We start from the raw sequence: 22,509 nt of genomic DNA, 5'->3' as shown, positions 1-22,509 counted from the left end.
TAATTTAAAAAAATTTATTGTTATACACAGTGGCTACCATTACGAAAGTCAGGTAATGAGTGTATCTCTTTTTGGACAATGACACCGTTTCAGTTGCTGTCTCCCAAAACCTTTTTTATTTTTTAATGTCATTTTTACACTTTTTACTCTCTCCCCAAATTCCCTACAGCAAGATTAAGGACAACTCTGCCATGATCTAAAATTTTTTCAATAACTAGACAGCATAAAAAAGTCACAGGTGAAATATAGTAATTTTTCCAGTATCTAGTTTAACTTATAATTCTAATTGGACTGGTAACCAGGTTTTGTTTTGTTTTTATAACAATTTTTGTTTTATATAATAATTTTAAGCAACTATTTCTTTTCCTTCTTCATTTTGTGCCAGTATTGGGGCTTGAACTCAGGGCTTCATGTTCTTAATTGGCTTGCTTTCTCTCTCTTTTTTTTTTGGTTGTGGGTCTTGAACTCTGGGTCCTGAGCTCTTCAGCTCAAGGCTAGTTCTCTACCACTTGAGCCACAGCGACACTTCTGGTTTTCTGGTGATTGATTGGAGATAAGAATCTCAAGGACATTCTGCCCCCAACTGGCTTTGAACCGTGATCTTCAGATCTCATCCTCCTGAGTAGCTAAGATTACAGGTGTGAGCCACTGGCACCAGGAGGCTTGCTTTCTCTTGACTGGTACTTTTCCACCTGAGCCATACCTCCAGCCCTAGAACACATTATTTATATGTCACTTTTAAATGGATACACGTACTTAATATGAACACATAAGTCAAAAATCTCTGTTCTTATCCTGAATAATGTGCTTCATATTCTGTTGATAACATTTATACAAAGGCTTCTTGTTACTGTTGAACTTCCTTTGTTCTTCAAACCTTTATGCATTTTCCTGTTTTTATCTTAATATTCTTCTCCATATCCTCTCCCCTCAATATTGTCTTTCTGTTCTAAAAGACTAAATAATACTAATTAGTTCACATAAAATGCGGGTGAAATGATAACCAGTATGAGACTAGAGCTTGTTACTGCTGGGTCCTGTGTGTGTGTTGTTGTAGTTCAGTTAAAGCCCTTTCTCTTCTAGCAAGTGATACTCACTCCCTGTTCCCCAAAGATTTTTCTTAGATGTACAGCCTCAGTCCATACAGGTGTTTACAACTGTTTTTAAAACTTCAGAGTTCACTATGTCAAGTTTCTTTTAGGGCCTAGGGCCAGAGATTGTAGAGTGTTAGCTGTAACACCAAAATACGTCACCTAATATGATCACCTAATTTTAAAAATAATTTTTAAAAATACCTGGTTTAGCTGGGTGCCAGTGTCTGCCTATAATCTTAGCTACTCAGGAGGCTGAGATCTGAGGCTCGAGGTTCAAAGCCAGCCCAGGCTGGAAAGTCCATGAGACTCATAACTCCAATAAACCACTCAAAAACCGGAAGTGGTGCTATGGCTCAAGCAGTAGAGCGCTTGCCTTGAGCTGAAGTACACAGGGAAAACACCCAAGCCCCGAGTTCAACAGCAAAAAAAAACTACCAACTAAAACTACTAAAAAATCTACCAACAACAATCAAAAAAAACAAACCTGGTTTAGCTGCACAGTAGTGGCTTGTGCTTATGGTCCTAGCTACTGAACAGGCTGAGCAACCCTGGGCAGGAAAGGCGGTGAAACTCTTCCTTCCAGTTAACCATCAAAAAGCCAGAAATGGAACTGTGACTTAAGTTAGTAGATTACTAGGCTTGAATAAAAAAGCTAAAGACAGTGTAAGCCCTGAGTTCAAGCCCCAGTACTGTTACACACACACACACACACACACACACACACACACACACACACACACACACACACACACACACACACACACACACACACACACACACACACACACACACACACACACACACACACACACACACACCAGTTTAATGGTTGGTGTGTTATTCTCGTATTACTGATGTCACTATTTGAGCATAATAGAAGTTTTAAAATGTGAAAGATAATTGGGTACTATGAAAATCATTTTCTGAATTTGGAAATGATGTTTCAGTATTGCCTCACTCATCTCTTTTTCTGGTCCTGAAATACACAGATATAACCTCAAAAATATTTACCATTTCTTTCCATAAAATTTCCATTTTACTACCTTCAGATATCAAGCAATGACAAAGTTAGAAAAAATAGTGAGGGCTGGGAAGGTGGCTCAGTGGTAGAATGCTTGCCTTGCATGCATGAGGCCCTGGGTTCGATTCCTCAGCACCACATAAGCAGAAAAGAAAAGCCGGAAGTGGGGCTGTGGCTCAAGTGGTAGAGCGCTAGCCTTGAGCTGAAGAGCTGAGGGACAGAGCTCAGGCCCAGAGTTCAGGCCCCACGACTGGACCCAAAAAAAAAAAAAAAAAAGAAAAGAAAAAATAGTGAATTAAAATAATGGATTTTTTTCAGTTTATATATAGTGTTTTGGGGGAAGGGAAGTAGTACTAGGGTTTGAAGTGAGGGCCTTGGATTTGCTAAGCAGGCTCTCTATGATATAAGCCACTCTATTACACCCTGGTATGTTAATTTTTAAACTAAAAAACCATTGCAGCTGAAATTTTCATGCTCGATTTGAAAGATTTTCCTGTTAAAATCTTGATATCTCCCATTTAAAAAAATATCTACATAATTGCTCTGAATCTTACCTTCCGATGACTTGATTTTTTCAGGCCCCAAATTCTCACCAGTCCATCTCCTTCAAAATCCATTCCAATTCCACAGCCCTTCCGACCAGCAGATGAAGATCATAGAAATCAGTTTGGGCAACGGGACCGGTCCTCATCAGCTCCTAATGTGCATATAAACACAATAGAACCTGTCAATATTGATGTAAGTATCCAGCATGCTAGAACTAAAGATTTCAAGTGTATTTCCTTTTTCTGCTACACTTGTTTTATATACATACACATATATATATATGATATGTTTATATAAAAATATACATACATATATATATTTCAGAAATAAGTGCCATCTTTCATTTTATCCATTGTTTTAAGTACTAGGTTTATGTGAATCCCAAATACTTCCCCAGTGCCTGAACCACAGCTATTCAATTTTTTTTCTTCATGATGTCATCTCTGTAAAAGTCTTAACTTCAAGTGAAACTGGTTTAAATAACAAAGGATTTTAGAGGCCCTTACAAGTATTCATGCAGTCCTCTAAAATTTTTATAAAATTGATTGTGATTGTGATAAATATGAAATCAGAATTTGTTTGTCCTGTTTTGTATTATAACCAATAAAATCCTGATTCTTTTTGTTTCATAATTACCATGTAATTTATTTAGAGTAAAGGAAAAACTATCATACATATTAATTTTAGTTTTCAAAATAAACTGTAAAATCACATCTTCTCACCTTTTTTTTGGTTGGTCGTGGGGTTTGAACTCTGGGCTTGGGCACTGTCCCTGTGCTCTTCAGCTCAAGGCTAGCACTCTACCACTTGAGCCAAGTCCCACTTTTGGTTTTCTCGTGGTTTATTGGAGATAAGAGTCTTATGGACTTTCTTGCCTGTGCTGGCTTGAACCGTGATCCTCAGATCTCAGCCTACTGGGGAGCTAGGGTTACAGGCGTGAGCCACCATTGCCCGGCTACATCCTCTCACTTTACGCTGTGAAACTTTTTCTTTATTTTTAGAAGTTCATTAAAGTGGCTTTTTTCCTAGTACCAGTTTTCCTCTTTTATATAGATAGACCTGAATTCAGAGGTGAAAAAGAAAGGGAAATAGGAAGTAACAAGATAGTGAAATAAACCAAAGTGTTCTAGGTTAGATCTGTTCTAGATACATTCAAAATTATAGCCTTTATCTTTCAAAAATTAATATTACACTATTTTTCTTTTTTTTTTTTTTTTTCCAGTCATGGGCTTAAACTCAGGGCCTGGGCACAATGTCCCTGAGCTATTTTTTTGCTCAAGGCTAGCACTCTACCACTTTGAGTCACAGCTACACTTCCACTTTTCTGGTGGTTAATTGGAAGACAAGAATCTCACGGACTTTCCTCTCCAAACTGGCTTTTGAAGAGTGATCCTAAGATGTCAGCCTCCTGAATAGCTAAGATTACAGGCATGAGCTACCAGCACCCAGCTCTATTTTCCTTTTTTTTTCTGATTTGACAGTTTTCCTGGTTTTCTGGGTTTGAACATTTGAAGTATCATTTTATATGTTATCTTTTCATCCTTAAACAACTGTAAGATATCACCTTTTTTGGTGCTACTGAGGTTTGAACTTAGGAACTAACACTCACTAGGCAGGCATGCTTATCACTTGATCAATGCCTCCAAGTCCTTCCTGGTTCACCACCACTATTTGATCCTGCCAGTCCTTGGGCTTCAACTCAGGGTCTGGGTGCTGTCCCTGAGCTTCTTTTGGTTCAGGCTAGTACTCTACCACTTGAGCGTCACTTCCAGCTTTTTCCGTTTATATGGTACTAAGGAATGGAACCCAGGGCTTCATGCATGCTAGAAGCACTCTAGCAGTAAGCTACCTTCCTAGCCCCCTATATTTCTTTAATTGATTCATTTACTGGTTGATTTTTCCACCATTGATTTCTCTTTATCCATTTTCATTCTTTATACTATCACTAGAATAACTTTATTTATTTATTTTTTTGGTACTAATTCTAGGGCTTGAACTCAGGGACTGGGCACTATCCCTGAACTTTAACTCAAGGCTAGTACTATACCACTTGAGCCACAGCTCTACTTCTGGCTTTTTTGGTAGTTAATTGGAAATGAGAGTCTCATGGATTGCCTAGGCTGGCTTCAAACTATGATCCACAGATCTCAGCCTCCTGAATAGCCAGGTGTGCGCCACTGACACAGGGCTTATTTGGGTAGTTTTTGTTTATTTGTTTGTTTTTTGTTGGTCATGGGGCTTGAACTCTGGGCCTGGGCACTGTCCCTCAGCTCTTCAGCTGAAGGCTAGCACTCTATCATTTGAGCCACAGTGCCACTTCTGGATTTCTGAGTGGATTATTGGAGATAAGAGTCTCTTGGACTTTCTTGCCTGGGCTGGCTTTGAACTGTGATCCTCAGATCTCAGCCTCCTGAGTAGCTAGGATTACAAGCCTGTAATCAAGCCTGTAGGCTTGAGCTACCTGTGCCCAGTTAGGGTAGTTTTTATAGCACCTTTTTTTTAAATTATTATTATCTGTTCCCTGTTCCAAGACTTTCAGCCACATAACCTTTTCATTCATGGTCAGTCATTTATTCCACTAAAACTAATTTTATTAACCTAGGGCTCAACAACTAGGAATTAAAGATCAATTGGCAACACAGTCATTGCCCTATAGAAAGTTACCATGGAAGATGAATCAGAAGGGTAAAGTTGGGGTTAGAGGGCTCACACTTAAAATCCTACCTACTCAGGCTGAGACCTGGAGGATCAAAATCCAAAGCCAGCCTGAGCGGAGAAGCCCATCTCCAATTAACCAGCAAAATGCTGACTTGGGGCATGGCTCTAGTGGTATAGCACCAGCAAGAAAGCCTAGTGAGATCTAGAGGCCCTGACTTCAAGTTCTGGTACCAGCACAAATATATAAATACGTCTGTCTGTCTGACTGTCTGTATTATATGTATGTCTAAAGTGACAGTAAAATAATTTCCAGAAGGTAATAAACTCATATTCAGGGATAATTAGCAGAGATGGGTAACTTTCAAGCCAGATTGCAATAGGTGGATTGCTAAGAGTTTATTAAGCACGCTTGGTAGGGAGGAAAGGCATTTGTTAAAGAAATAGTATGTACAAAGCCATGGAAATAGCTTATATAGATGTGATTCATAATTGTTATTGTCACTTGTGGTTCAGGAGAAAACTGATAAATGGTAGATGATGAAACTAGGTCCATTTCACATGGAATTTCTCTCTATTACTCTAAGTGGTAGGGAGTCTGAAACACTTTTTTTTCTTGGTTTTATGAAACAAGTTCTCACTGTGTAGCAGAAACAGTTCTAGAACTCCTGAGCCTCCTGATTCAGCCTCTCTTGTGCTGTGATTACAAGTGTGTACCACTCTACTCAACCTGAAATACTTTTTGAACATGAGATTAGCTTTATATTTTAGAAAAAAAATTGTTGATGAAGTAGATCCAATAAGTAACACATCTAAAAGCTAGACTGTTTTAATGAGGCTTTTGCAGTATTCCAGTGAAGAGATGATAAATTTCTGAAATCATAGCATTGATAGCAAGAGAAGGAATGAGTGTGTTGAGAGAAGGAAAAATAAAAATTAATGAATTAATGGTAAGATTCTTAGGAATATTGAAAATGGCAACTATATATGAGTACTTACTATGTGCAGGTACTACCTATACTAAGTGCTTTAAATACATTTGCTTGTTCAGCCTCATAAAGATTGTTAGGCTAAGTATTATTTTTATTTTCATTTTTCTCTTAAGTAGATTATCTATTTAAAGAGGTTAAAAATACAGGCTGGGATGTAGCTCAGTGGCAAAGCGCTTGCCTAGCAAGTACAACATCCTGGGTTCAATCCCCAGTACCAAAGAAGAAAAAACAAACAAAAAAAAAGCAGTTAAAAAAAGAATTTACCAAGATCAAATAAAGATTTACTTAAGATCTCACTGCTGAGAAGTGGCTGATATGGCCTTCCTATGTTAGGCCCATGGTATTTATAGTAAGTAGTACAGGAAAAAGGTGAAAGAGACATCAATGATTATGTTCATGTTTCTGGTTCATAGATTAGAACATGGTTTATAGAAACAAAAGTGAATTAAAAAAAAAAAAATTTGGTGCCAGTCCTGGGGCTTGAAGGAGCTGTCCCTGAACTTTTGTGCTCAAGGCTAGCGTTCTACCACTTGAGCCACAACTCCACTTCTGGCTTTTTTTGCGGGTAGTTACTTGGAGATAAGAATTTCATGGACTTTCTTGCTCGGGCTGGCTTTGAACCATGATCCTCAGATCTCAGCCTCCTGAATAGCTAGGGTTATAGGCATGAGCCACCAGCACCCAGCTAATCTACTCTTATTTAAACCTTAAGATGTAAAAAATAAAAAAAATAAAAGCAATAATTTTTATTTTAGACATATTGACATAAGATACCTGTGGAACTTTAAGGTTTAGAAATCTATTTGCAATTGAATATAGTGACCTCAAATAGATACAGATTTTAGAAGCAAATTAGTATATTTGTGTCAGTTTAAGACATGGATGTAAATATTACTTAAGAGAGTATAAAATAAATTGAGGTCAGCCTGGGCAGAAAAGAGTTTCCTTGAAACTCTTTATCGCCAATTAACCACTCAAAACCCAGAAGTGGAGCTGTAGCTCAAAGTGGTAGAGCATAGCTTTGAACAAAAAAAGCTCAGGTACAGCACCCAGGCCCTGAGTTCAAGCCCCACAACCAGCAAAAAATTAAAAAATAATAATAATAAAAAACTAACCCCAACTATTTGGGACACAGAGATAGGAGGATCCAGAGATGAAGGCCAGCCTGGGCAAAGTTTTCAGTACCTTATCTCAAAAGTATAAAGTAAGTAAATAAAACAAAAGGACTAGGTGTACAGAGAAGAGAGTAGAAAATGCAGTCCTCGTGAATATTGATATTGCAGGAAAAGAAAACTGTTCTTTGTGACTTTTATAGGCTCTTCTTCCGGTAGCTTCAGTAGTTCTGCCTTGGCCAAAAGAAGAAATAGGGTTTTGCGAGCGTTCACTTGTCATTAAGACTTATATGAGATAAAGACCAACATAACTTGTTTTGGTAATTAAAATGTTATTTGTGGGTTGGGAATATATTTCAGTGGTAGAACACTTGCTGAACACGTAAGAATCCTAGGTTCAATTCCCAGCACCACTAACAAAAGACAAAAGCACCACTAACAAAAGTGGCTAGTAGAGGAGAGGAAGGCAAGTAAAGAAATAGGGTTGTTGGTTTTGAAAAGATTCCTGTAAAGGAATAACAAAACAGACAAAACAGGTGCAATTTAAAAGTTTTTTAAATTGTTATTATAAAAGTGATAGACAGAGGGATTATAATCAGGTGAAGAGTACATTTCTTGGGCTGGGATATAGCTCAGTGGCAAAGTGCTTGCCTAGCAAGTGCAACGTCCTGGGTTCGATCCCCAGTACCAAAAAAGAAAAAAGACAAAAAAACATAGTTAAAAAGAGTACATTTCTTTTTGGACAATGTCACCCCTTCCCTCTGTCTCCCAGGTTTTCCCTCCCATTCCTATATACAAGGGAGCAGTTACTTTTAATGAAAGACTAACACTCTGTAGAGAAAGAAGCCAATAAGGAAAGGCTGAAGATAACAAGATAGAGAAGAACTGATTTAGTACATTCCATGGACTTGGATATCGTATCTCACAGAAACTACAAAAAAATTAAAGATGAACACAGTTCTCTCTAGATTGTATATTATTGGGCAAATTATTTTAACTCTGGAACTAACAGTGCCTACCTACCTCCTGGAATGGTTTGGGAAATTTTTTATGCCTGGTATGTAATAAGAAATTAGAAATTGGGCTGGGAAAGTGGCTCAGTGGTAGAGTGCTTGCCTTGCATGCATAAGGCCCCGGGTTCGATTCCTTAGCACCACATAAGCAAAAAGTGGTAGAGCTCAAGTGGTAGAGCGCTAGCCTTGAGCTGAAGAGCTGAGGGATAGCGCCCAGGCCCGAGTTCAGGCCCCACAATCGGACCAAGAAAGAAAAAGAAATTAGAAATTATAACTAATATACTGTGTGCAATATTTTCAGGTATAAAGTTGGCCCTGAAAGTTCTTTGATTATTTTTCTTTATCATGATGAAGGAGAAATATATAAGAGAAGGAACTAACTATAAGATAGAATAGGAAAAGTTAGAAAGAGCTAGAAGAACAATTACCAGAACCTAGAACAAATACCAAATTGTTACAGAACTTTAAAAACATACCTGAAATCTAAGTTTACCAGAACCTAGAACAAATACCAAATTGTTAAGGAACTTTAAAAACATACCTGAAATCTAAGTTTATGTGGTATACTAGAGTTCAGTTTTAAGAACAGAGAAAGAGGGCTGGGAAGGTGGCTCAGTGGTAGAGCGCTTGCCTTGCATGCCAGAGGCCCTGGGTTCAATTCCTCAGCACCACATAAGCAAAAAAAGAAAGAAGCCGGGGGGCTGGGAAGGTGGCTCAGTGGTAGAGTGCTTGCCTTGCAAGCCTGAGGCCCTGGGTTCGATTCCTCAGCACCATATAAGCAAAAAAGAAAAAAGCCGGAAAGTGGCGCTGTGGCTCAAGTGGTAGAGTGCTAGCCTTGAGCTGAAGAGCTTAGGGACAGCGCCCAGGCCCAGAGTTCAGGGCCCCACAACCGGACCAAAAAAAAAAAAAAAAAAAGCCGGCAAAAAAAAAAAGCCGGAAGTGGCGCTGTGGCTCAAGTGGTAGAGCGCTAGCCTTGAGCTGAAGAGCTGAAGGACAGCGCCCAGGCCCAGAGTTCAGGCTCCACAACCAGACCCCCCCCCCCCCCAAAAAAAAAAAAAAAAAAAAAAAAGGAAAGAAAGAAAAGAACAGAGAAAGAAAATTTGGACCCTTTAGAGTTGCAGGGAATTTCAGAGCTGTTACAGCAACAAGGAAAGGGATGTGGCATGGCGTGGCGTGTTTGTGTGTGTGTGTGTGTGTGTGTGTGTGTGTGTGTGTGTGTGTGTGTGTGTGTGTGTGTGTGTGTGTGTGTGTGTGTGTTCCTCTGTCTAGAAGGACAAGGAAGTCCAACTCACACATTTCAACTACTTTACCAGTGTCCAAATTCTATAGTTATTACTTATGCATCATTATGATCAATTTCTGCAGGCTGGAAGCCCATCATCATGATTGCCAAATCCTATAGTTACTATGTATGTGTAGGCATTGAAAGTTACCAATAGCACTTAGGTGGTAGTAACTTCAAGAAACCAATTTTTCTTTTGTTATATTTTTAGGCTGCTATGTATCATTTAATTTTCATGTTTGGGTATCTTCTAATAATATTGTATGCTTTCAGAATCGCAGAAAGGTAGTAAGACCACCAAGAATTTCTTTTTATTGATAGTCACTTAGCACTTAGTTTGAAAATATGAATATCTGTTGATTATTCTGTTAAAAATGGTGAAGGATCTACATTAATACACTGAACATGTTAGAAGTATACTTGGAAGTAATTTATTCTTTATTTAATCCAGAAGTAAAAAGCTGCCTATTTGAAAAAAAATTGCTTAGAAACATTTAGGGTCATTCAGTCTCTCACATTTAATTAAACCAAATAAACTAACCCAAGTTCTGCCTCTTAAGATCCAGGTTGCTTTACTAATAAGAGTTTACCCCAGCTATCAACATGATTATAAAAATAAAGACCAATCTTAACATGATCCTTATTTGAGCTATTTTGATTTTCTTTCTTATCCATGTGCCCTATATTTTTATGATGGAATTCAATGTTCTTTTAATTTTGTATTTTTTATTGTAAACATGTTTCATGATTCAAATTTCATAATGTTTTGGTAACTGCATAATAAACTGATACACAATAACTTAACCATAATATGTCAAAATTATTTCTGGCTTTTGGTATGATGGATGCTGCTGCACTAAACATCCTTGTGCATATCATTTTTTCTTCTGAATTATTTCCATAGGAAAAATTCCCAGAAGTGGAATTACAGGATCAAAGGGTATGAACATTTTTATGGCTCTTAATATGTGCCAGTAAGATTTTCTTTAAGGATTGATGGAAGCCATTGAACGGCCAGAAATGGATTTCAACGTGTGATCAGGACTAATAATCCTTTCAGTACAGGATTAGATTGGCAAATACTTCAGAATTTAGATTTTTATATGTACACTAGTTAATTTCATATGGTTTGTTTTGTGAAGTAACTGTTAAGACAGGAGTTGTTTTGAATTAACCTTTCTGTTAATGAATAGTGGAAAATTCAATGTTGTTACTTTCTTACCATGTACTTTGATTAAATATACTTTACTATTTGTTTATAGGATTTGATTAGAGATCAAGGGTTTCGTGGTGATGGAGGTAAGTCATGATTTCAGCTAAAAAAAAAGCATATACACAGAGAAAAATGCAATTGCTTTGCTGCTTGTTTCCTTTTTACTTGCTTCTTTCATGAAACACAGACACAGAGAAAAATGTGTAGAGAAAATCCAATTTTTTTCTGTAGTACTGATTATGTATTGTTAATAAAATTTTAGGTAATTTAAAACATGAGTAAAGAAAATTAGAAGACATGAAAAGGAATATAAAAAAATGCTATTTACAATGTACTATTAACGGATATATTATATCAAGGAGAGATCCTTAGTTATTTTACCCCTTTTGTTAATTTCTACCATCTGGGAGCTTCTACAGATACAGAAAGATTGAGATTAGAATCAGATAAAACTTAACTTTACTAAATAATTCTTAGAAGGAGTCCTTTTAATTGCCTGCCACAATTTGTATTTGTCAGACTTTATCAACAACTTTCTTAATCTTTTTAGAAGTATTTAGAATATACTTTCTGTGTTTGTGCCAGAACTGAGGCTTGAACCAAGAGTCTTGTGTTCTCACTTAGTTTTTAGGCTTATAGCTAGCTGCTGCTCTACCACTTGAGCAATTATACTTGTAGCTTTTGGTGATTAATTGGAGATTAAGATTCTGTGGTTTTGTCTGCCCAGATGGGCTCTGAACTATGATCCTCAGATTTCAACATTTGGGTAGCAAGGATTACAGGCATGAACCACTGGTGATCAGCTATAATGTACATTTTATAGAATAAACCCATAATGGAAAAAGCTTGTTGCCCTCTTTTTTACTACGACTAGTAAATAAAATACCAGGTGAGAAACAGAACTGAGATTTCTTACAGAATTTTTATCTAGCATTCATTCTAGCCAAAACAACATGAAATATTATAAAATGTTTCATGTTATGAAAATACTTTTTATAACCCTAAATAATGTTTTCTAGATGATATTTGAGATTGTCTTGAAGTTTTCTTGCAGGAGGTCCTTTCTGTGTTTATTTTTTCAGCTATTTTCTATCTAATATGGAAGATTTATGTTAACTGCTTATTATGCTTAGAGCTAATCTCTTCACTGTGACCTTCTTGTGTACCTTCAAAAGTATCTAAGCCAAGAGACTCAATGGTATTTCATATTGAGTAAACAATATATAAATCATCTTGTTATGTTTCTGTATTCCTGTGAAGCTGACAAAATAATAAGCCTGAATTATGTCCTCTGGGCTTAGTATTGACCACAGCACCTATTTATATAGGAGTTTTTGTTCTGTTATTCCATGAACCTGCCAATTAATGTTGCTGCCAGTTTGACTTTCATATGTCCTAATAACTGTGGCTGCTGATAATTTTGCCCAATGCATCCAGCATTTAAATGTTGCCATCATGTTAGCATCACAGTTGACTTAGTCATAAACACAGCCTGCTCAGTACTTAAAATCAAGTGGCATTTCTTGTCCTAAATATGAGTCATTTTTTTAAAGATCATTGGGATATTATTAAAATAAGCAGGTGGTTTTTTTTTAACACCCAGAATTATTTTGTAAAGCAGGCTTCAGTTCATCGTATTTATTCCCCATGACTTCTTTCATTTCTTCTGTGTGTCTGTCTTCCTGTGTTTGCCTGCCCCTCTCTTTCTCTTCTAACAGCCCCCTTGAACCAGCTGATGCGCTGTCTTCGGAAATACCAATCCCGGACTCCCAGCCCCCTCCTACATTCTGTCCCCAGTGAAATAGTGTTTGATTTTGAGCCTGGCCCAGTGTTCAGAGGTAGTTGGGCTCTTCTTTCTTGTTTTCACCCAAAGCAAATTAAATATAAGCATCTGTAGATGCTGTTTGTGTCTCACCCTCACAGCGTGTGTTTGTAAGTGTGAGAGTTTTAAGTACTAAATTTCTGCTTGGCTTGGCTGGAATGCTCTGAATGTGCTTCTCACACATACTCACTACACAAGCTTTCTGTATGCTGTCTGTCATAAATATTTAAAAGCAAGAAAATTCTGAGTTGGGATTTCCATCTTGTTTTTTGTTGTCTCATGACTTCTTAATCACAGTGGGTGGGAAAAAATAAGGTGGGGAGGCACCAACAATTTTCACGGTTTTTAAGAAAATAAAAATAGAAATGGAAACCCCTATTAAAAGATTTTTCTGAGGCTTTTTTATTTTTGAGATTTTACAGTATCAATGTTTTTCTTATAGAATGTATGTTTTTTATTTAGTGCTAATAAATTATAGCTAATTCATAGAATGAATAAGTTTAGAAAATTTGAGGAGTTATACTTTTAATTAATGTGAGGAAATAGTATAATTTCATCCTCTTTGTCTTGAATATTTTAGTTATTGGTTAAACCAGTGTTTAAATTTTGAAGTAAGAGTTAGGACAGGTGTCTTACTATCTTTACATACTGGTGAGTGAACAAGACTGAATATATTACGGTGCTTTGGCTAGCTGGCTGGTTCATAGAATGGGAAAAAGTCATTTGGAACCAATAACAGAATTTAAATACCACATGTTTAGTAGAACAGAACTGTGGAACCTGTGCAAGCAGTTAAGGCTTTGTTTTCTTGAATTTTATCAATAGCAGATAGAAAATGTACTGTTTTTCAGTTAAAAGACACTCCACACATCATTTTTAATAGATAATTACATATAAAATCTTGGAAATTTTGCATTGTGATATAGTAATAAAATGTCTACCTAGATTTACCATTGTTGTTATTAGTATCATTCTTTGGAAAATTATGGCTCTTTGTATTCCCCAAGAATATTAATATTTTTGTTTTAAATTTATTGAGGACCTTCAGTACTGTGTATGGAAAGCAACCTGGAAACCTCAGCCCTGCTCAGCTATACTCAGGCCCTACTCAGTCCTTGAACTGAGCCCCTCTGAGCTTAGGCTGTTTACCACTGAGTCAGCTTTTGGAAAAGCACCCATCAGAAATGTAATCCTCCTAACATAGCTAACTTCTTAAGAGTAACCCTGGGCTCAGTGGGCTTACAAAATATTCCTGCTTATAGTAATTTAGCTTTGAGGCCAAGATACTTTCTCTTACTTATAAAGGTAGAGATTTTTGTAGAAAGTCTTGAGAAACCTACTTAGGTTTGCTTTTATTAACTCCATTAGACAGGTAACTAGTAATTTATATTTAGTAGAAAAAGGCCTCCAGGAACCACTAATAATGACCCACATTTATAAGTCAGGATTCTATTTAAATTTAATGGCCAATATGAAAGAGAGATCTTTTTAACATTTAAGCTTTTATTAGAAAATATTTCCACTTTTTAAAATATTGATGAGCTGTTGAGGTCATTTAAAATCAGTTTGTTAGTGTGTGTGTGTGTTTACTTTGGTTTTGTTTTTTAATTTTTTTTTAATCAGAGACACAGGAACTTTGGAAGTGTTTGAGTATTTATATCTTATTTTAGAGATTGTTTTTTGTAAATCTTGAACCAGTGAGCAAAGTGTATCATTAGCTATCTTAAAGACATTAACAAAACTAAAATTATACTATGAATCACAAATTAGGCTTTTGGGCCTATCCTTTCTGTAAGGTCATTGTTTGAACATGTGCAATATTTTAAAAGTAAGTTTAGGTTTCTCCCCAATCTCTGTCTTCTGATAAGAGAGCATGTTTGGTTTTCCTTAAAGGATACAGTTTCTCTTTCTCTAATAGGGTCAACCACAGGTTTGTCTGCCACCCCACCTGCCTCATTACCTGGCTCACTGACAAATGTGAAAGCCTTACAGAAATCTCCAGGACCTCAGCGGGAGCGGAAGTCATCTTCATCCTCAGAAGACCGAAATCGAATGGTAAGAATATGTGATGGTTTTTTCTTTCTAGAATTCATATACAAATTTGATATTTTCTTTTGGATATGTTTGTGTATGATGTAAAATTCCTATAACCAAATTAAGAGTTAATAGCTTTTTGCTTGAAGTACTTTTCCATTACACTGATTTTTGTTCACATGTTTAACATAATTTTGTAAAAGTTGGTTTTGGAAGAGAAGTAATAATGTTTTCCTTTAAAATAAAAATCTGAACTTAAATTCTGAGGCATTTGGCTAAAGGGAATCACAAATATGTAATACTTGTCTTGCCTCTAATAGTCTTCCAAATGATAGGAAGCTATATTGTTTTATTGATGTTAGCAATACACATTTTTGCACATGCTGAAAAAATTAGTTACTTTTCAGGGAGGACTTGAATTCTCTTTGGCTTTTTTACTTAAGGCTGATGCTCTACCACTGGAGCCACATTTCTACTTCTGGCTTTTTGCTGGTGAATTGAAGATAAGAGTCTCACAGACTTCTCTACATGGGCTGGCTTCCAACCATGATCTTTAAATCTTAGCCCCCTGAGTAGTTAGGATTACAGGTGTGAGCCCCTGGCACCAGGCAGTATCTATTTTTTAAAATATTACTTCCAGAGCTGAAAGTGGCTCAAGTGGTAGAGCACTTGTCTAAGAAATCCCAGAATTGGGGGGGTGGGGTGAGGAAGGGGGAAAAAATTACATTTTGAGTCATACTTTTTACCTATTGTTCCTTCGTTGTGGGTTGTATTTTTTTTTAAGAGTCTGTATTTTCTTCCTTACCTACGTTCCTGTCAGGCATACGTTAATATATGTAGTGTGAAATAAGGTTTTCCTTTTTGATTTTGTTTTATCAAGAAAACACTTGGTAGACGAGATTCAAGTGATGACTGGGAAATTCCTGATGGACAGATTACAGTGGGACAAAGAATTGGATCTGGATCGTTTGGGACAGTCTTCAAGGGAAAGTGGCATGGTATGTATGTATGTATGTGGTATCATGTTTGGATATTAAATTGTTTTAATCATATGCAAGGGTCTTTCAAAAGTTTCTAACAAAAACTATGGGAAACAAATTGTTCACATCCAGAAAACTCTTATTGTTATATTGCAGTACTTATTTTAAAGATGAAGATCTCCCAGGTTAACTGGTCCCCAAAATGTATATACATATGTGTGCCTATACTGGGGCTTGAAATCAGGCCCTCACAAATTTTCTCGGCTTTTTCACTGAAGGTTGGTGCTCTACCATATGAACTTCACTTCCGGTTCTGGCTTTTTGCTGGTTTATTGGAGATGAGAGTCCTTTGAAAGTGTCTACCTGGACTGGCTTCAAATTGTAATCTTCAGATCCCAGCTTGGTGAATCGCTAGAATCATGGGCATGAGCCACCAGCTTCTAGCCCAAAGTTGTTTTTATAGGTATCAATCATAGATAAATTATTTGCTAGTGGCTCATACATGTAATCCTAGCTACCCAGAAGGCTGAGATTTGGAGAATTGTGAGCAGGCCAGCCTGGGTAGAAAAGATTGCCAGATTCCATCTGCTAAATAACCAACAACAAAAAACACAAGAGCTAGAGGCATGGCTCTAGTGATAGAGTACTGCCGTAGGAAGTAAGAGACCCTGAGTCCAAGCCTCAAGTACTACAAAAAGAAACAAAAACACCCACAAATATTGAGTGTACTTACCGAATTACCATATTTAAAATGTTCAGCTTTACTAGTTAGTGAAAAACTATAACTTCATTAAATAGCATTTGTGTTTCAAATGACCGAAGTTTTGTTTTTTTTTTTTTTTTTTTGTCAGTCTTGGGGCTTGAAGTCTGGGCCTGAGCACTGTTCCTCAGCTCTTCAGCTCAAGACTAGCGCTCTACCACTTGAGCTACAGCACCACTTTCAGTTTTCTGGTGGTTTTTTGGAGATAAGAATTTCATGGACTTTCCTGCCCGGGCTGACTTTGAACCCTGATCTTCAGATCTTAGCCTCCTGAGTAGCTAGGATTACAGGCATCAGCCACCGGCACCTGGCTCCAAAGATTTTTTTATTTGATCAGATTTAGAGTTTCAATTATAATCCTCCTAGTGGGAAAATAAATTGCTACCAACTTTCTGGATGGTACTTTGGCAGTATGTTCATTGAGCTGACAGTTCCATTTGTACTACATCCTTAGGGAGTAATTGGACATGAATGAACAGATATGAAATTATATTCATGAAGGGATTTAATAATAATGAAAAATTAATGGAGTGCCCATTAATAAGAGTGTTGGGTAAATAAGTTTATACTTCCATATATAATATAAGGAGTTAAAGTGTTGTAATAGAGCTATGTTTATTGATATGGAATGTTGTTTTTGGTATGTTAAATTATTTTTTTGGGAGGGGTGGGGGTCCGGTCGTGGGGCCTGAACTCTGGGCCTGGGCGCTGTCCCTCAGCTCTTCAGCTTAAGGCTAGCACTCTACCACTTGAGCCACAGCGCCACTTCCGGCTTTTTTCTTTTTCCTTATGTGGTGCTGAGGAGTCAAACCCAGGGGCTCATGCATGCAAGGCAAGCGCTCTACCACTGAGCCACTTTCCCAGCCCCTGGTATGTTAAATTTTATAAGGTAGTATGTATAATGCCTTATGGAGCTACAAAGAAATAAATATATATGACAACATTATACAATTGCTATAATCATTTCACATACTCATTGCATACATATATACTAGTAGAATATACATCAGTATAATATTGGTCATTTCTAAGAGATATGATTATAGGAATTTCTTTATGCTTTCCAAATGAGTTTAAACTTTTTTTTTTTTTTTGTCACTCATGGGGCTTGAACTCAGGGCTGTCCCTGAGCTTTTCTGTTCAAGGCTAGTGCCCTACCACTTTAAGCCACAGCCCCACTTCTGCTTTTCTGGTGGTTAATTGAAGATAAGAATCTCTCAGAATTTCTTGCCCCAGCTGGTTTGGAACTACAATCTTTAGATCTCAACCTCCTGAGTAGCTAGGATTATAGTGTTATGAAATATGTAGTCTAACCAGTAGAATGAACATGAGATTGCGAAAGGACAAAATAATGACATTCACAGGGAAATGGATGGAACTAGAAAAAAATCATTTTGAGTGAGGTAAGCCAAGAGCAAAGAGACAAACACATGGTCTCCCTGATATGTGGATGTTAAATCCAAAATGTAAGGAGTTACGACAAAGTAAACAAGACTTTAGAAACAAAGGACCTCCACTCATCTGACCATATCATTACTAAATGACCCCATGCTGCTGACCACATATATGGTATGTATGTGCACATCTGAGGGATACTAGGAGGAAGACACAGAAACAGAGGGAAAAGGAAAACATACAACAGCAGGACCCATCAGCTGCACTGGACATTGATCAAAATGAAATAAGCAACTCAATGGCAGCAATGGGAGGGAGTGAGGAAATGAGCAGGAAAGAGAGAACAGCTGACACTAAGCAAAAGGAAAGAAATGTACATATCACCTGATGTGGAAGAAATTGCTGTATTGTCAAAGTTCATAGAATTCACAAATTTTATAGACAACGATAAAGACAGTTTGTCCCATGAATGTGTTTGTCACTTTAAGTATCACTATCTCACAAGACTATGAAATTTATGTAATCACTTAATCACAATTTTTTAAAAAGTTAAGAAAAGTATATGTGTGTATATATAGGTATATATGTATACACTAAGAAATACATATAAGTGGACAAGAAGCTGAAAGCTTACAAAGTAGACATGAATAATAAATAACAGAACACTATTAGCTCTCCAGAAACTTCTCTATTCCAGCCAGTCTTCCTGCATGGATAGCTTACTACCTTCCCAACCTTACGAGGAATCATAGAGTGTATACTTTTGTGTCTGGCCCAGTTTACTCAACACTGTATGTATGATTCATCTGTGTTGGTATGGTTGAAGTCATTCATTCTCTGAATAATATTCCACTGTGTGACAGTTACCTGATTACTTCTGTCTGCTGTATAATGAGCATTTTGGTAGTTTCTTGTTTAGTGTTACTCCTAATGATGTTGAAGTATATGTTTTTTGGAGAACCTATTTGTCCATTTTTACATAACTACCAGCAATATTACACAGTGGTTGTTACCAGTTTATGTATCTGCTGGTAGGTTATATAAAATAAAGCTATTAAACATGATTTTTTTTTTTTTTTGGCCAATCCTGGGGCTTGAACTCAGGGGCCTGGGCACTGTCCCTGAGCTGCTTTTGCTCAAGATTAACACTCTACTTGCGCCACAGTGCTACTTCTGGCTTTTTCTGTTTATGTGGTATTGAGGAATCGAATCCAGGGCTTCATGCATGCCAGGTGAGCACTCTACCACTAAGCCACATTCCTAGCCCCATAATTTTTTTTAACATAACAAAGACACATTTTTTTTTAACACAAAAACAGACTTCTGGAAGGAAAGATATGGGCACACCTCAAAATGTTTCAAAAGTAAATGTGCCTAATGTATTCCTCCCATAAATTTTTTGAAGTGTACTAATATTTTATTTTCTTAATCATAAGTGTCATAATAATTCATAGCTTTAAGAGACAAAAAAAAAAAAAAGCTAGTGGCTCACATCTATCATCATAGCTACTCAGGAGGCTAAGATCTGAGGATTGTGGTTCAAAGCCTGCTGGGGCAAGAAAGTCCATGTGATTCTTATCTCCAGATTAAACACCAGAAAACTGGAAGTGGTGCTGTGGCTCAAGTGGTAGAGTGCTTGCCTTGAGCTGAAGAGCTGAGGGCCAGCGCCCAGGCCCAGAGTTCAAGCCCCAAGACTAACCAAAAAACAAAACACCTGAACTACTCAGAAGTTAGCTACTCTGAAGTTTTCAGTTTCTTATTTAAAGCCAAGCTCCCATTGGGCCTGTTCATCATGTTAACATATATAACAAATAGTTCTAATTTAATATTAAATAATCAGGAAAATGTTCTGTATTGATTAAACTAAAATTCTAAGGAAGAATAAAGTTGGCTCTTCTTTAAATTGCTATTTTATTGGGCTGGGAAGGTGGCTCAGTGGTAGAGTGCTTGCCTTGCAATGCATGAGGCCCTGGGTTCGATTCCTCAGCACCACATAGGCAAAAAGAAAAAAGCCGGAAGTGGTGCTGTGGCTCAAGTGGTAGAGCGCTAGCCTTGAGCTGAAGAGCTGAGGGGCAGCGCCCAGGCCCAGAGTTCAGGCCCCATGACCGGACCCAAAAAAAAAAAAAGAAAAAAAAAAAATTGCTATTTTGAAATGCCTAGTATAAGAATAGCATTGTTGGGGCTGGGAAGGTGGCTCAGTGGTAGAGCACTTGCCTTGCATGCCTGAGGCCCTGGGTTCGATTCCTCAGCATCACATAAGAAAAAAGCCGGAAGTAGCGCTGTGGCTCAAGTAGTAGAGCGCTAGCCTTGAGCTGAAGAGCTGAGGGACAGCGCCCAGGCCCAGAGTTCAGGCCCCACGACCAGACCCAAAAAAAAAAAAAGAATAACATTGTTAGTTTAGTTTTTAATCCATTGAAAATTAATAGTGTAGTTATGGCATAAATAATTCACTTGCGGTTTTATAATGCCTGTTACAGGGCTATGACAGTGAGAACACCCACAAATATTTTGTATTTTTAATGTAAAAAAATTAGAATGACATTTGGAATGACAATTACCTTTTAGGTGATGTAGCAGTGAAAATGTTGAATGTGACAGCACCTACACCTCAACAGTTACAGGCCTTCAAAAATGAAGTAGGAGTACTCAGGTGAGCTTGTGCAGATTACTGTTTTCTAGAGATAAGTTCTTGTTATTGCATCCTGTTTTCCTGTGGTACCCTCTGTGAGCTTTATAAATATACTCAAAATGGATACAGAAGTGTAGCATGTCTAACTATAATTTACCTTTCATCATATTATTTTAAATAATATTCACTGTTTTATGATACAGCTGATAGAAGACCAAGTTCTGGACTGAAAGGTGGAAATATAGAGTTCTGATCATGTATGATAATAATTCCACTTATGGAAACAGTACCCTTAAATTAAAATTCTAAGAACATCAGAATCCATTTTGAGGTTGTGTTTAGTCCTTGTTCCAAGGACTTTGGGAACATTGACAAAGAAAAGTAGATCAAGGGTAGTACTACTTTAAATGAGCAAGATTCTTGAACAACTTAGTGGGGAAATAAATGGTCAACAAAAGCGAGCAAATTTAACTCACAGACGGTGTTACATTCTAGAGGATATGTAATATTCATCTAATTCCAGAAAGCAAAACAAAACAAAACAACAACACAAAACCAGTTGTGAAAATTAGAGAAAACTGTCTCAAGAAATTTTTTAATTTTGATTTTAATTTTTAAGTAGTTGTATGGAGGAGATTCTATTTAACAATGCAATTTACCAGTACAATGCATTTTTTTTTCTTTTTTTTCTTTTCTTTTTTTTTTTTTTGTTGTTGTTGTTGGCCGTGGGCCTTGAACTCTGGGCCTGGGCGCTGTCCCTCAGCTCAAAGCAAGAGTTCTACCACTTGAGCTACAGCATCACTTCCAGTTTTCTGGGGGTTAATTGGAGATAAGTCTTACAGACTTTCCTGCCCTGGCTGGCTTTGAACCTTAATCCTCAGATCTCAGCCTCCTCAGTAGCTAGGATTACAGGCATGAGCCACTAGCACCTGGCTACAATGCATCTTTTTTTTTTTTTTTTTTTTTTTTGGGTCTGGTCATGGGGCCTGAACTCTAGGCCTGGGCGCTGTCCCTCAGCTCTTCAGCTCAAGGCTAGCGCTCTACCACTTGAGCCACAGCGCCACTTCCGGCTTTTTTCTTTTTTCTTATGTGATGCTGAGGAATCGAACCCAGGGCCTCATGCATGCAAGGCAAGTGCTCTACCACTGAGCCACCTTCCCAGCCCCTACAATGCATCTTAAAGAAAACTTTTTTGTTTTTGTTTTTGTTTTTTGTCGGTCATGCAGGTTGAACCCAGTGCCTGGGTGCTGTCCCTGAGCACTTTAGCTCAAAGCTAGTGCTCTACCACTTTGAGCCACAGCTCCACTTCTGGTTTTCTGGTGGTTACTTGGAATCAAGAGTCTCACAGTCTTTCTGCCCAGGCTGGCTCTGAACTTCCATCCTCAGATCTCAGCCTCCTGAGTAGCTAGAATTACAGGTGTGAAGAAACCTTTTTAATACTAACCCTGTAAAAGAGTGGGGGTGGCTATATTCTTAAGCAATAGCTTCCCACAATTGAAAGTATTTAAGAATCTCTACTTGCTTGTCAGATATATTTTTTAAAAATTGTCATTCTATTGCCTTTTTCCCCTCTCCAATACCTTTTTCTGGCAGCATCTTACAGATAGACTACTTGGCTTTCTCTTTAAGAATTGCTAACATTTATTGGTATTTACTATTTACTACCACATTTCTTTTTTTACAGGAAAACACGACATGTAAACATCCTACTCTTCATGGGCTATTCCACAAAGCCACAGCTGGCTATTGTTACCCAGTGGTGCGAGGGCTCCAGCTTATATCACCACCTGCACATCATTGAGACCAAATTTGAGATGATCAAACTTATAGATATTGCACGGCAGACTGCACAGGGCATGGAGTAAGTTACATTCTATTACATCTTGTGCAAATTACTTTTAAAGATCTGTAGTAAAAGGCTTTGCTTAGGGACTGCATTTAAAATTATTTAGCAGTACAAG

At 37.4% G+C, this 22,509-nt stretch overlaps 1 protein-coding gene across 2 annotated transcripts in view; it reads left to right on the top strand.

Moving 5' to 3' along the window:
• Window positions 1-22,509, top strand: part of Braf (B-Raf proto-oncogene, serine/threonine kinase) — a 140,760-nt gene that overhangs the window by 78,543 nt on the left and 39,708 nt on the right. For both annotated transcript variants that reach the window (XM_042677234.1, XM_042677233.1), the window contains exons 8-13: window positions 2,694-2,853; window positions 10,978-11,014; window positions 14,669-14,805; window positions 15,665-15,782; window positions 20,485-20,569; window positions 22,233-22,409. In XM_042677234.1, the coding sequence (XP_042533168.1) occupies window positions 2,694-2,853; window positions 10,978-11,014; window positions 14,669-14,805; window positions 15,665-15,782; window positions 20,485-20,569; window positions 22,233-22,409 (714 nt within the window). The remainder of the gene's footprint in view (window positions 1-2,693; window positions 2,854-10,977; window positions 11,015-14,668; window positions 14,806-15,664; window positions 15,783-20,484; window positions 20,570-22,232; window positions 22,410-22,509) is intronic.

This window comes from Dipodomys spectabilis, unplaced genomic scaffold (assembly GCF_019054845.1).
Source record: "Dipodomys spectabilis isolate Male_0828 unplaced genomic scaffold, ASM1905484v1 ptg000034l, whole genome shotgun sequence".
Classification (NCBI taxonomy): domain Eukaryota; kingdom Metazoa; phylum Chordata; class Mammalia; order Rodentia; family Heteromyidae; genus Dipodomys; species Dipodomys spectabilis.
Note: the sequence above shows the minus strand (reverse complement) of the source record. Positions and strands in the feature narration are given on the sequence as shown.